This window comes from Anomaloglossus baeobatrachus, chromosome 10 (assembly GCF_048569485.1).
Source record: "Anomaloglossus baeobatrachus isolate aAnoBae1 chromosome 10, aAnoBae1.hap1, whole genome shotgun sequence".
NCBI lineage: Eukaryota > Metazoa > Chordata > Amphibia > Anura > Aromobatidae > Anomaloglossus > Anomaloglossus baeobatrachus.
This window is the reverse complement of record NC_134362.1, coordinates 48,101,634-48,117,590: the sequence shown is the minus strand read 5'-3', so window position 1 is coordinate 48,117,590 and position 15,957 is coordinate 48,101,634. Positions and strand designations below refer to the sequence as shown.

Sequence of the window (15,957 nt, the reverse complement as noted above, 5' to 3'; positions counted from 1 at the left end):
CAGGGAGCAGCGCACAATGCTTAGCGCTGGCTCCTTGCTCTCCTAGTTACAGCACACATCGGGTTAATTAACCCGATGTGTGCTGCAGCTAAATGTGCACAGAGCAGGGAGCAGCGCACAATGCTTAGCGCTGGCTCCTTGCTCTCCTAGTTACAGCACACATCGGGTTAATTAACCCGATGTGTGCTGCAGCTAAATGTGCACAGAGCAGGGAGCAGCGCACAATGCTTAGCGCTGGCTCCTTGCTCTCCTAGTTACAGCACACATCGGGTTAATTAACCCGATGTGTGCTGCAGCTACATGTGCACAGAGCAGGAGCCGGCACTGACAGTGAGAGCGGAGGAGGCTGATAACAAAGGTAAATATCGGGTAACCAAGGACAGGGCTTCTTGGTTACCCGATGTTTACATTGGTTACCAGCCTCCGCAGAAGCCGGCTCCTGCTGCCTGCACATTCAGTTGTTGCTCTGTCGCTGTCACACACAGCGATCTGTGCTTCACAGCGGGACAGCAACAACTAAAAAATGGCCCAGGACATTGAGCAACAACCAACGACCTCACAGCAGGGGCCAGGTTGTTGCTGGATGTCACACACAGCAACATCGCTAGCAACGTCACAAAAGTTGTTCGTTAGCAGCGATGTTGCTAGCGATGTTGCTTAGTGTGACGGGGCCTTTAGTCAAGTGTATGTAAATACAATTTGCATATTGACTACTCCCCCTCCCACCTCTCAGACCATTCACTATCACTGCTGAGAGGTGGGAGGGAGTATGGGTGGGGGCAGTAGTGCAAATTCAGTTTAGATTTACTATCACTGATGCCAGAACTGAGAAATGGGAGGGGGGTGTAGTGGAAAATGCAATTTGCATTTACATATGCTTGACTATTTAATACATCACACTGAATTCTACAAAGCTTACAACAAGATAACAGGATAACGTAGAGCAATAAAACTTACTGATCCTGCACCCTATTTAAAGATAACATTAGTATTCTACTAGAAAATCACTTGACAGATTCCATTTAAGATTAACTTTTCAACTACTGGACAACCCTGTTAAACCAGTCATCTACTCCTACAATTGACATTAGCAGGGAGGAAGTAAAGTGCTTCAGAAATCAAAGTCTCCTCCTACTCTGCATTACAGATTGTGTTGGCTTCAAATGAATGAAACTAATAATAACACTATTTATTTTTACTTTCAATTAGATATTTTAATTTACAAGATAATATACATGCTGGCAATTACTGGAAGGCAGATCTAATCCTTAAACCTTTGCCAATGTGTCTTTATTGAGATAGCTGTTATAACAATGGGACCCTCTGTTATACATCAAAGATTTGTGCATAAATAAATGAAGGTCAAAGTCCTATAAGGTAATGACTAAAAGTTGATTAGCTAAACTATATTGATCCCTTAAGGCCCAGTCACACTAAACAACTTACCAGCGATCCCAACAACGATACAACCTGATAGGGATCGCTGGTAAGTTGCTAGGAGGTCGCTGGTGAGATGTCACACTAAGCGACGCTCCAGCGATCCCACCAGCAACCTGACATGGCAGGGATCGCTGGAGCGTCGCTACATGTGGAGGCATGCTGCGCTTGGTAACTAAGGTAAATATCGGGTATCCAACCCGATATTTACCTTGGTTACCAGTGCACACCGCTTAGCGCTGGCTCCCTGCACACCTAGCCACAGTACACATCGGGTTAATTACCCGATGTGTACTCTGCTACGTGTGCAGGCAGCAGGGAGCCAGCCTCTGCAGACGCTGGTAACCACGGTAAACATCGGGTAACCAAGAAGCCCTTCCCTTGGTTACCCGATATTTACCTTCGTTACCAGCGTACGCTGCTCTCACACTGCCAGTGCCGGCTCCCTGTTCCCTGCACTCCTAGCCACAGTACACATCGGGTGTGTACTCCAGCTACGTGTGCAGGGAGCCGGCACTGACAGCTGAGAGCGGAGGACGCTGGTAATGAAGATAAATATCGGGTAACCAAGGGAAGGGCTTCTTGGTTACCCGATATTTACATTGGTTACCAGCGTCCGCAGAAGCCGGCTCTCTGCTGCCTGCACATTTAGTTGTTGCTGTCTCGCTGTCACACACAGCGATCTGTGCTTCACAGCGGGAGAGCAACAACTAAAAAATGGTCCAGGACATTCAGCAACAACCAACGACCTCACAGCAGGGGCCAGGTTGTTGCTGGATGTCACACACAGCAACATCGCTAGCAAGTTGTGCCTCAGCAGCGATGTTGCTAGCGATGCTGCTTAGTGTGACGGTACCTTAAGGTGTTCTGTGGGTGATTGCCATATATACAGGGTGGGCCATAAGTATAGATACACAATAGGTGGGCCATAAGTATAGATACACCCTGGGTGGGCCATAAGTATAGATACACCCTGGGTGCGCCATAAGCATGGATACACCCTGATAAACCCATGGCGTCACCCGGCCTCAAATGTTTTGCCCCTCCCATATACTAATATGCCACAAACGGTAAGGAGATATCAGCAACCACTTCCATTTTATCAGGGTGTATCCATACTTATGGCCCACCCTGTAGTTTGTCTGAATAGAGTACGGTGAGCTGGAAAAATTGAAGGGGAAATAATCATTACAGAACTGTAGCTTATACGGATCCTGACAGCAGGTACTTGCTAGCCAATAGATCTACAGAAATCAGACATCGACTCCATTATTGTAGCAGTGTATGTTTGACACAGATGCATCTCTGATGACTAGTCCTTGGTAGGTCCCCCATCAAAATCCCCCCCGCCCCACTCTCCTGGACTGACAGGTCTCTCCTTATGTGTGTCACGCTAAATAAGAGGAAGTACCAAGCGAATGGCGAAAGGGAAGGGAAACCGTGTGTCTAGGGAAGTGGGAGATGGTGACCGTTGACCAAGCCTATCGCTGGGCCCTGACTTCCCTCACCACCCTAGATAGGTTCCGCACTTATGTGCCGAGTCGGATACCTGACCCTGGCTGACCCTGAAGTAGGCCCTAGGTAGGGAGTGGATCAGATGAGTGCTTAGTCAACCCCACTAAGCTCTAAAAGAAGACAGGGATAACAAATGGGGGAAAGAAAACATATAACTTCTCTCCAGATGACTCATATATAGGTCAGGTAAAGAGAAAACCGGTTTAAGTGCCGCACTAAAAACCACTGATGCTGTAGATGAAAAAGATTTCCTTTATTTCATAATTCTACGCGTTTCAGAGACATCTCCGTCTCCTTCCTCAGGAAAAGAAATCATATTACAAAAAAAAAGGGCAACAGAGCCTATATCTCACGGCACTCACATGCGATCATAAGGAGTTGTGACTTGCACAACCCTACCAGGTGAGTGTACCTCTTTCTGTCTCTCTACCCTCATACCGGGTAAGACCCTATTGCGCGTTTTCCCCCTACAGCTCTACAAGTTCTCCAGATGACTCAGGGAGAGGAACTGCAACAACCACAAGGTTCCTCCAGATGTATACAAGCCGACTGCTTGCACTGAAGACTTGTTAAGGGTATTAGACCTATCACCAGCACAGGGTGCTTCACACATAGCGAGATCGCTACCAAAATCGCTGCTACAGCATGGTTTTGGTGACGCAAAAGTGACCTCATTAGCGATCTCGCTGTGTGTGACACTGAGCAGCGATCTGACCCCTGCTGTGAGATCGTTGCTCGTTACACACAGCCCTGGTTCGTTTTTTTATTGTCGCTCTCCCGCTGTGACGCACACATCGCTGTGTGTGATAGCGAGAGCGACGAAATGAAGCAAGCAGGGAGCAGGAGCCGGCATCTGGCAGCTGCGGTAAGCTGTAACCAGGGTAAACATCGGGTAACCAAGGTGGTTACCCGATATTTACCTTCGTTACCAGCCTCTGATGCTCTCACGCTGCCAGTGCCGGCTCCCTGCTCTCTGCACATGTAGCTGCAGTACACATCGTGTAATTAACCCGATGTGTACTGTAGCTAGGAGAGCAGGGAGCCAGCGCTAAGCAGTGAGCGCGGCTCCCTGCTCTCTGCACATGTAGCGACGTGATGATCGCTGCTGCGTCGCTGTGTTTGACAGCTATGCAGCGATCATAACAGCGACTTACAAGGTCGCTGTTACGTCACAGAAAATGGTGACGTAACAGCGACGCCGTTATCGCTGTCGCTATGTGTGAACCCAGCCTAAGGGGAAATGAGGGTATATAAAGCCACCAAGGCAAGTGCTGATTAAAAACAGATAAAAGACTGAGGGACTCCGCACGGTCCTAAAAGGAAAGGGATGAAAACCAAGCAGAGGAGATACCTAGGATACCAAATACACTAAGTAGGAATAATGGAAGGTCAGGGAGCAGTTTGCACAGCCAAACGCTGTGACCTTCAAAATTATATCCCCTATATCTCGGTAATAAAATTCCTTTTATACTGTTAAATTACACTATGCTGGAGTGGGTGCACATCTTTTTTAACATATGATCATACACCCTTGGTTAAAGTGTTTCACCTTGAGCCATGTGGGTGGAAGAGACTAAAGGGGTAGAACACCTTTAACACAGTGAAAATCTTTTGAGCTCAAGTCACTGAGACTTAGGACTTGATTAATGTCCTTACCATGAACGTGGCGTGCACACAGGTTTTGGTGGCCATCCCACTAGATTCCAGAACATCTGGTGTCATGAGCGGAGTCGATGACAGAGGTCTTCCGCCACGCAGCCAATCGCTTTCTTGCAGTTCACTAAGGCTGAGTCGACAAGATGGATCTACAGTCAGCAATCCTTAAAAATAGTAGGAAGAGGCTGTGTAAATGGTGCAAACTACCATAATTAATAATCAGAGCGTTTTTCTGGGCAGGACACACAATAGATAGATTTTTGTGTACTCACCGTAAAATCTCTTTCTCTGAGTCTTCATTGGGGGACACAGGACCATGGGTTATGCTGCTGTCACTAGGAGGCTGACACTAAGTAAACAGAAAAAGTTAGCTCCTCCCCAGCAGTATAACCCCTGAGCCAGAGGCGGACTCAATCAGTTTAGTGCACAAGCAGTAGGAGGAGAACCAAACAATCCGGAATAAGACAAGGAAAAAACCTTAACCAAATAGACGTGCGACCAATGGCCTGGGAATAAGGCCACTGAGGCAACAGACCGGTAAAATGTAACTCAAACAAAACACAAGCAGGGTGGGTGCTGTGTCCCCCAATGAAGACTCAGAGAAAGAGATTTTACGGTGAGTACACAAAAATCTATCTTTCTCCATCGTTTCATTGGGGGACACAGGACCATGGGATGTCCAAAAGCAGTCCCTGGGTGGGAAGAGAACCATCACCGGAGATCGGTAGGAAACCGCTACCTCCAGTCGGGCTTGACCCAGACCTACAATTACCTACCTTGATACAGGTGTGCTACTGCCGCCCGCAAAGATAACGGCAAGACTGGCCACTGCCAAAGCTTGGGTGTGACCTGATAGGAACTAGGAAAGGTCTGCCTACTAGACCAGTAGGGGGCCCGGCAGACCTCGGTCCGTCAACGTCTGTAGTCCAATCATCCAAGAAACTCTCCTTGGACGGTAGAAAAAAACGGCGGAGGTCCGTTTTCCATGCGATAGGCTTCACCTATGACGGAAGGATCTCTATGGAAATCTTAGCCCTGGGCGCCAGCATGCGCCTCCTGGGACCGGATGAAAGGAGGAACTGTCCTGAAAGATGAACTGACTGTCGGAGTATACCGAAAAGTGCGGTCCGGACTAGGCTCTTTTCAGGCTGAGAGAAGGTACTAGAACCGAACTCGAAACCCCAAACACCTTATCTGGAAGGAAGGCGGGCTGCCTTGGACCGAAGGGAGGGTAGTGGCCGGAGCACCCCCCTTGCCCTACTGGAGGACCTGGAAAAACAGGGGGGGAACAAAGGCAACAAGAGAGAGATGTCCGCCCTGATGCCCCTTGAGACAAGGAGACGGTCACGAGGAGCCCACCTATCCAAACATGTGGGAGTAAGAAGCCCTCGGAAAAACTCAAACCGAGAGCCGTGAGGTGAACCCATCGCTATATTAAGGTCCCACGTCACTAGTGGACGGCGATGCCGCTGAGCCAGATGGACGCTTCTCTGCGTGAAACACCTTGGTCGTGGGACGATAAGTGATAAGCCTCTGAACTGAAATGACCGCGTCGACACCAGGCCCCTAGAGGGACGCGCTAGAAAGCCGCATCCAGATCTGACTGTCAGCATGGCAGTAGTGCAGGAAAGGAGCGAGAAAGAGAGAGGAAAGAAGATGTGCTCTTTTACCCCCCGGATGAATGCCACACGTGTGGTAATACATTTTCGAGGGAACCAGCTCCCCGGTCTCCAACATTGTCTGCATCCTTCTTGCCAACCGGCCTGTGCGAGCAAGAACCCGGGATCCGCTCTTAAGGTCGGGAAACTTAGGGCTTCTAAGTCCTGGTGTCAGAGCGGGCTCGACACGGAAGAACTGGACGGTCTGGAAAGCGCCACAGGGCCTCTGCGAGTGGATTGAGTGACTTCTGTGAACTATGCTCGCCTGGGCCCCACCATAGCCACCCTCTGCCTCGGTCCCTCTTGAGAAGCTCGAGATCATGGGAAGCCGTAGGCAGATGCCCAAGAAAATGAAAAAAAAATGAACCGGCCTCACAGCCGGGCGAGGGCGTCGTCACCTAGCGCAGAAAAGGGGGGCACCCTAGTTGCGCCGTTGACTAGAAGCTGGATCGGGGGGCAAATAGGACCACTACTGGAGGTCTTCCTTCGTCGTAGATCTGGCTGGAGACTACCCGGTTGAGGAGCCATTCTGCCTAGGCGAGGCCCCTCCTGCTGAGAAAAGAACGGCCGTCCAAACGTCCACGGTAGGGAAGTGGACTGCTGAGATTAGAGAGCGCGAGATCCGGCCCAGAGCAGGATCTTCTTGACCTCTTCCTTATTCACGACACTTCCTGCGTCTCCCTGGTGGATGATGCACGCCACCGCTGTGGCATGGTCCGACTGGGACCTGACCGGAACAACCTCGCCCCAGTGAAGAAAACGTAACCAGTCTAACCGGATGGATCTGAAATCCTGGAATGCTGAAGGGGAGACCACACATAGGGGGTGTTCCTAGGGATCGTGCTGTGGAAAGTGGACAAGCCCACCCTAGCATAGGAGACTGGTAATGGCTGATGCTACTCGCCAGAGGAGACGGAGAGGGGATCTTCCCAGGGACCGGACACGAAAGCTGGTCCACTAGGAAGGGAAAGGCGGATCCCCCGGGGCAGACGGAGGTTACTTATCTCCGTTCTTCAGTGGGGACCTCTGGAAGGGCAAGGATGAACACCGGTAAGTGTACCACCGCTATCACCTCCCCCAGCCGCTGCGGAGTAACTTATCGAACCTAACTTGGTGCGGGGAAGGAAAAACTACTCCAGCGTGAAGAGTAACTTCCCTATGGCGGACTCGAAAAACATGCCTAAGGGGATGATCTACCGGGCCGAGATCTGAAAGGACTCCAACCGGTGGAACAGCTGCCCTAGAAGCGAGAAATGACGATGAGAAATAGAGGCGCCCTGACGGTTGCGGCTCGAACGGACAGGAGCCGAGCGGTGAAGGCGACGATCCTGAGCGTCTGGGCCGATGCTGGGAAGAGATGTGCCCTTCCCTCACGTAGCCTATGGAGAGATGTACACTTCCCTCACGTAGTCTAGGGGATCCACTGGACTAACCTATGTCCGAAGGTACGTTCACCTAAAGGCGGAAGGAAGGTCAGCGACTCTTTAGATGTCGCCTCCGCGATCCCGCTCCTGAGGCAGAGGCCTCGACGTGTGGTCACACTGCTGCTATAGGCTCAGACCGTGAAGCTGTGAAAGTGCCAGGGCTATGATGAGAAGGGACTTACCGAAGATGTCAACCAGTTCTGATCGGCAGATATGGAATGTAGTCCTCTGCGTAGGGAGACCGTGTGGTCCCTGAGAGACGTCACCTTAGGGATGATCAGCCAAGAGGCAACCTGGCGAGTCGATCGCAGGGGGGCATGCCACTTCTCTCCGGAGCCCCTTGGAGAATGAATAAAGAGAATAACAAGACTTACCGCTGGTAACGTCCAGTCTGGCTGATGTCTGTGAAGGAGCAGTAGCTCTGCGAACTATTGGATGTCCACTGACAAACATCCTGGGTCCTCTAGAAAAGTCTTCAAGGAGACCTGTGTGCTCAGAGAGGAGAAGAGAACTATCCGTGGCCTTATGGTCTGACTCACCGTATCTTCCAGGCTAATCGTCATGCGCTGAACCTCGGCGCTTGCCCGGAATCCAGCAGAGGTGGTACGTCTGGGTCATCCCCAGAGAGGTCGGAAGGCTTCTGGACGAGCGGGAGCTTTGGACCTGGGAATGAAGGAAAAACCAGGGGGAGGCGCCGAAGGCGAGACCTGGCGGGTACGCTTCGAGCAGCGGGTGAGGTCCCTGGTACGGGACTCACCTCCCCCGGTGCGTGCACGTAGAGAAGGACTGTCCGTACCTTTAAGGCTTGACTCACCATCCTTACCCGGCTATTAGTCATGCGCCAAACATCCCGGTACTCCTGCTCGAAGTCCAGCAGAGGTGGAAACGCCTGGGCCATCCCCGAAAGGTCGAAAGACTACTAGAGGAGAGGCAGTCTGGACCTGAGGAGTAAGGTGAACCCTGGGAGCGCAGAAGACGAGACCTGGCGGGTCCGCCTTGGGCAGAGGAAAAGATCCTTAGTACGGGACCCAACTCACCGGGGGGAAGGCGCCAGTCTTGCGGACGGTTACGGCAGAGCGACAGCCCGGGGGCGCAGCGCATGCGCACCCACCCGAGGGACGTCAGCACGGGTATGCGGGGTCTGAGAGAGAGAGCGCCAACCCGCCTGCCGGTGCGGGATACCGGTGCGTGCAGTGCCAGGGCCCGCGGAAGCTGGAGTACTAATGTGACAACGTTCGGGGCAATTCATAACTGAGAGAACAGCCCTAAACCAACTGTACCTCTTATGCAAATCAAGAACCCGAATAAGATCTCGTAAGAGTTAATATACATAATCTATATATATATATATATATATATATATATATATATATATATATATATATATATATATATATATATATATATATATGTACATAGAAAAACCACTTCCAGATTTCCATTATTTAGAACTTATATTGCAGACTCAAACAATAACCTTGAACACAAAGAAAAAAGGGGGAGTCTAGAATGCAACCATGTACTTTTTGCAAATATCAAAAAGTATGTTCTTACTAAGAATAAAAAGAGCAATTTACAACCATCATAAAGAAGCACCTGTAGGATCTCACACAATGAGTCATGATGCAAGAAAAGACAGGTTCAGACATTATGCTGCAGAAAAAAATGCAGAAAAAAATTCCCATTGAATCAAACCAATCCCATAATTTTTAATTAGATTCTCAACCTGTATTGTGCTCGTAATAGTTAATATACATATATGTCTACCTTTACATATTGAAATAAACTGAGCCCATGACAAAAGAACAGAACAACCACTACCGTTCAGTGGCTAATGTTGGCTACTTTTCCCCCCTATGAGTGGTTGCTGTAGCCTCAGCAATCCGCAGACTAGGGAGACTGCTATAATCAGTCTCTTCTTTTTTTTTTTTTTTTTTTTTTTTCTAAAATGAATGCTGGGGTGGGAGTGGGGGGGGGGGCCGAGGAGAGCGGGAAAAAAACCTCCACCGCCCCCTCCTGTGATGCCTGGGGCTGGGAGGAGGGTGGAGACTGAGCGGCCGGCGGCCAATCGCGCTGCGGCAGGAGGCGGGCCTAGGACGCCGGGGACAAGGCCGAAGCCGGGGCCTAAATTTTGAAGGCTGCCGGAGCATGGAGGGTACCGGCCGGCTGTCCGGTGGCTGCGGCGCAGCTGCGAAGACCGGATGGCGGCAGTGCGTGCGCTCTGTCGCCCGATGCGGCCCGGGGCGTCCGGTGACTAGGCCCAGGCCGGAGCCTAAAAGGAAGCAGCCAGCGCCGGATTATGTAGAAACCGGCGGTTCTACCTGTGGGGGCGGCGGCGCGGCAGCGACATCCGTGCACCGGCCGTCAGTGCGGACTCCAGCGCTGGGAGAGGACGTGGCCGGGGCGCCCGGTGAGTAGGCCCGGACCGGGGCCCATATTTTGTAACCGCCTGGGGGGAAGGTAGGAGGGGGTGTCCTACCTGGTCGGCGGCGTAGCCTCTGCCAGTGTGCAGGCTGCGGACCGCAGAAGGATGAGGCAGGCAGGCAGGCAGGCAGGGATGGTGGACGCCGGTGGGGGCAGGGAGCCCCCTGAAGCAGCGCTGCGGGCCCCATCATCATCCAGACGCGCTGTGAGGTCCAGTCCCTGCTGTATGCCCTTGCACCCTTTGGGGTGATACCGCAGGGTGAATAGGAGGTGCCCAGGAAGGATTAGCCCAGCGTGCCAACCCGGGAGTGGTACCGTGGAATTGGACGGGGGAGAGGGCCCGAGAACTCAAGCTTCTGCGACCCAGGGGAGCGGTACCCACACGGGCTGCGAGGGCTGAGGTAGAGAAAAGATACCTGCAGAAAAAGAAAATTCCAACAGATGAGAGCGACGAGCGTCGCCGAGAGAAAAAAGAAAAAATATACGCAAAAAATCAAGTGGCTGAAGAGGGCCCAGTCGGCCCACATCAGCCTCCTACGACACTAAGCAAAAAACTGATTGAGTCCGCCTCTGGCTCAGGGGTTATACTGCTGGGGAGGAGCTAACTTTTTCTGTTTACTTAGTGTCAGCCTCCTAGTGACAGCAGCATAACCCATGGTCCTGTGTCCCCCAATGAAACGATGGAGAAAAAGTATTCTATTCCATCGTATGGTTCTTTACCACTATCGATAACAAAATTGTATACAGTGCAAGGGAGAAAGCTGATTAGTGTCACTGGAATAAGAGAAATTTAGCAAAGTAAATATACTGAAAAGGTTTTTGATCCTCACAATTTAGGTCTTTACAGAGATTACTTACTTGATAAAATCACTTTAGAAGCAGTGAATAATTTTAAATTGAAATGTTTTTCACTGTTAATTTGCTTGCTAAATACAAAATTAAGCAACTTTCCAAACAGTCAATATAAAATATAATTTTGCTGTTGTATAGCCTGTGTAACTCCTTCACATAGGTGGCTGTTCTGCTGCTTCTGCCACAAATCAACAGCACTCTTTGCTCTCCCCTTTCCTTCTCTCACAGATAAAAACAGGGAGGTGGGGGAAGGCAGAATAAATACATCCAAGCCTTCAGAGAAGGCAGATCACTGCGGCTTTTCTGAATAAGAGTATAGATCAAAATAAAACACATACATGCCATTATCATTGTGTTGTTGTATACCCTGTGTAAGGCTATGTGCGCACTTACCGGATTTTGCCGCGGATTTTCTGCATGTTTCACTGCAGAAAATGTTCATAACATCTCTGCAGTGAATCACCAGCAAAACCTATGGGGAAAAAAAAATCCTGTGCGCACTGGGCGGATTTTGACAGCTGCATGTTTTGCTGCGGGATTCCCGCAGCAAAAACAATTGCATATCAATTCTTTTCCGCACATCGCTGCGGGATTTCACTCCATTGACTCCAATGTAATCGTGAAATCCCGCAGGGAATAACGCAGGCAGCAAATTCTGGGTGGTTCATTGCGTTTTCCTGCGTTATTCCCTGCGGTATGTCGCGGTTTACCTGCGGTATTGTACATCGCTTGCCTGCGGTTTTGCAGGGATATGATGTCATTATGACAGGAAGAGGAAGCCGTGCAGAGAGTAAACACACACAGATCACACACACACACAGACATAGAACACAGACACAGACACATAGAACACACATAGAAAGCAAACGGAAATATAGAAAACAAAACACGTGGGCTCCGCTGTATATTTACCGTCCAGCCGAGGTAAGCACACAGCGGCGGCCCGGTATTCTCAGGCCGGGGAGGGAGAGGGACAGGGTTAATGTCCCCCGCCTCCCTCCCACCTCCTGCAGCCGAGAATATCAGCCGCAGCTGCCCCGGGTCTGTCGCATGCATTATGCGGCAGTACCGGGGTGTCCCCGGCTCTTCCTGAAGCCGTGTAGCAGTGGCAGTCAGGGTAATACAAGGCGTTAATGGTGGCGGATCATCGCCATTAACTCCAGGCTTGATCATGGCAGCGTCTATGTGACAGCTGACATGATCAACCCGTAAGTAAAGTGAAAAAACACACACACAGAAAAATCCTTTATTTTAAATAAAACACAAACAAGCCTCGTTTACCCTTTTATTAACCCCTCTCGAAACAAAGCTCCGGCGTAATCCACAGCTCCGGCGTCCTGCGATGCTTGCATCCAGAAGCGAGTGACACACAGCGCTGAATGCAGCTTCGCAGCGAGACAGCAGAGGTAACTCCAGGGCATTTCCCACGGCCGGTAATGTGAACTCACTGCCGACCGTGAGAAATGCAGAGTGTGCTCACAGGGACTCTATCTATCCCTCTATCTATTCTTTTGTCTATTTCTCTATCTCAGAATGAAATGACTTTTTTTTTTTTTTCAATGTGCTTTATTGCATTGAATGCAATAAAGCACATACCAACCCGCACGCGGCAATACCACGAACAATTCCGCGGTAAAACCACAGCAAACCGCGGCAAACCGCATGTGGTTTTCGGGTGCGGTTTGCCGCGATTTTTTACAGCGGGTGCGGTAATCTTTGAATACCTGCGGAATTTTCTTGAGAAAATTCCATTTTCCAGTGCGAACATAGCCTAAAGGCCCCTTTACACACTGAGACTTTCTAGCGATCCCACCAGCGATCCCGACCTGGCTGGGATCGCTGGAAAGTCGCTGGTGAGCTGTCAAACAGGCAGATCTGGCCAACGACGCAGCAGTGATACGGACCTGCAGAACAACCTCGCTGGTCGTTGGGCACGTGTCACACAGCAGGGGACGCTATAGCACACTGGGTTCTAAGTCGCTAATGATGTCGTTGTAATGGTGTCAAACACACCGATGCATGCTACGCAGCGGGAAACAAAGGACCAAAAAATGGTCCTGAAAGATTTGTAGCGATCAGCGACCTCACAGCGGGGGCCAGGTCGATGATGCGTGTTACACACTACAATGTCGCTGGAGAGGTCACTATTACGTCATAAAACCAGTGATGTTACAGCGATATCGCTAGCAATGTTGCAGTGTGTAAAGGGGCCTTAACACTTTCACATAGCTGGCTGTCCTGCTGCTTCTGACATAGATTAACAGCACTCTTTGCTCTCACCTTTCCTTATCTCAGAGATAGCAAAAGGGATGTGGAAAAGATTGTATAAGGCTAGTTTCACACTTGCGTTGAACGGCATCCATTGCATTGCATTGTGTGAGGGATGCAACGGATGTGTTGCATCTAGTGGCACAACGGATGCAATGGATCATACAAAACAACGGAATCTGTTTTTTTTTTTCTTTACAGTTTTACCGGCGGCAGACTATTGTGAACGATCAGCTGATCACCTGGCTGCCGGGAGATCAGCTGATCGCTCACAGAAGCCAGTCGCCGGGTGATCAGCTGATCGCTCACAGCAGCCGGTCGCCGGGTGATCAGCTGATTGTTCGGCTGCCGAGAATGTGTGCAGGGGGTGGAGTGCCGGGTGGGTGGAGCTGAGCGGGACCATGGCGCTGAGGACATCAGTGCCGCGAGGATTGCATGGCTGGGGACAGGTGAGTGTGACTGTGTGTGTGTACATGCGGAGTGCGGCAGGGGGCGGAGCAGAGAGGGGAAGCGTCGGGCTCCCTGCACACGTAGCCAGGGTAAATATCGGGTAACTAAGCAAAGCACTTTGCTTGGTTACCCGATATTTACCTTTGTTACCAGCGTACACCGCTTAGCGCTGGCTCCTTGCACACGTAGCCAGGGTAAATATCGGGCAACTAGGCAAAGCGCATTGCTTAGTAACCCGATGTGTACCCTAGTTATGTGTGCAGGGAGCCAGAGAGAGCATGCGCAGCGAAATCCTACGGATTGCGCTGCTCAAAAAACGTTACATGCTGCGTTCCTTCTGCTCGGCGGAAGCAACGCAGCGTCGGCCACCAGAAGCAACGCAAGTCCATCACTCGCAATCTGTCGTCCATACAAGTCTATGGGAAGCAGCGTAATCCGTTAACGGATTCCGCTGTTTTCCAAAACGGCGGATTGCAACTGAAGGAAAACAACGCAAGTGTGAAACTAGCCTAAGGCAGAATGAAAACATCCAAGCCTTCAGAGAGAGCAGATCACTGTGGTTGTGCTGAATGAGAATACAGATATGAAATATAACACATACATGCCATTATCATTTTTATGTTGTATACCCTGTGTAACTCCTTCAAATAGCTGCCTGTCCTGCTGCTTCTGCCATAGATCAACAACACTCTTTGCTCTCTCCTTTCCTTCTCTCAGAGATAAAAACAGGGAGGTGGAGAAGCTTGTATAAAATTTGTAAAAAATTGTGATATGTAAAAGAAATAGCAAAAAGAAGGGAATTTTGTTTACTTACCGTAAATTCCTTTTCTTCTAGCTCTAATTGGGAGACCCAGACAATTGGGGTGTATAGGCTATGCCTCCGGAGGCCGCACAAAGTATTACACTCAAAAGTGTTAAGCCCCTCCCCTTCTGCCTATACACTCCCCGTGCTCCCACGGGCTCCTCAGTTTTGGTGCAAAAGCAAGAAGGAGGAAAAAGAATTATAAACTGGTTTAAAGTAACTTCAATCCGAAGGAATATCGGAGAACTGAAACCATTCAACATGAACAACATGTGTACACAAAAAAACAGGGGCGGGTGCTGGGTCTCCCAATTAGAGCTAGAAGAAAAGGAATTTACGGTAAGTAAACAAAATTCCCTTCTTCTTTGTCGCTCTATTGGGAGACCCAGACAATTGGGACGTCCAAAAGCAGTCCCTGGGTGGGTAAAATAATACCTCGTAAGAGAGCCGTAAAACGGCCTCTTCCTACAGGTGGGCAACCGCCGCCTGAAGGACTCGTCTACCTAGGCTGGCATCTGTCGAAGCATAGGTATGCACCTGATAGTGCTTCGTGAAAGTGTGCAGGCTCGACCAGGTAGCCGCCTGACACACCTGCTGAGCCGTAGCCTGGTGCCTCAAAGCCCAGGACGCGCCCACGGCTCTGGTAGAATGGGCCTTCAGCCCTGAGGGAACCGGAAGCCCAGCCGAACGGTAAGCTTCGATAATTGGCTCCTTGATCCACCGAGCCAGGGTTGATTTGGAAGCCTGTGACCCTTTACGCTGGCCAGCGACAAGGACAAAGAGTGCATCCGAGCGGCGCAGGGGCGCCGTACGAGAAATGTAGAGTCTGAGTGCTCTCACCAGATCTAACAAGTGCAAATCCTTTTCACATTGGTGAACTGGATGAGGACAAAAAGAAGGTAAGGAGATATCCTGATTGAGATGAAAGGGGGATACCACCTTAGGGAGAAATTCCGGAACCGGACGCAGAACCACCTTGTCCTGGTGAAACACCAGGAAAGGGGCTTTGCATGACAGCGCTGCTAGCTCAGACACTCTCCTAAGTGAAGTGACTGCAACTAGGAAAACCACTTTCTGCGAAAGGCGTGAGAGAGAAATATCCCTCATTGGCTCGAATGGTGGTTTCTGAAGAACCGTCAGCACCCTGTTCAGATCCCAGGGTTCTAACGGCCGCTTGTATGGAGGGACGATGTGACAAACCCCCTGCAGGAACGTGCGTACCTGTGGAAGTCTGGCTAGGCGCTTCTGGAAAAACACAGAGAGCGCCGAGACTTGTCCCTTAAGGGAGCCGAGCGACAAACCCTTTTCCAGTCCAGATTGAAGGAAGGACAGAAAAGTGGGTAAGGCAAAAGGCCAGGGAGAAATACCCTGAGCAGAGCACCACGACAGGAAAATTTTCCACGTCCTGTGGTAGATCTTGGCGGACGTTGGTTTCCTAGCTTGTCTCATAGTGGCAATGACGTCTTGAGAT

General features: G+C 50.4%; 1 protein-coding gene across 1 annotated transcript in view; it reads right to left on the bottom strand.

The window, feature by feature from the left end:
- Positions 1-15,957, bottom strand: part of LOC142255116 (ribosomal protein S6 kinase alpha-4-like) — a 104,035-nt gene that overhangs the window by 30,155 nt on the left and 57,923 nt on the right. Inside the window, exon 16 of the mRNA XM_075326568.1 lies at positions 4,609-4,772. Coding sequence (XP_075182683.1) covers positions 4,609-4,772 — 164 coding nt within the window. The remainder of the gene's footprint in view (positions 1-4,608; positions 4,773-15,957) is intronic.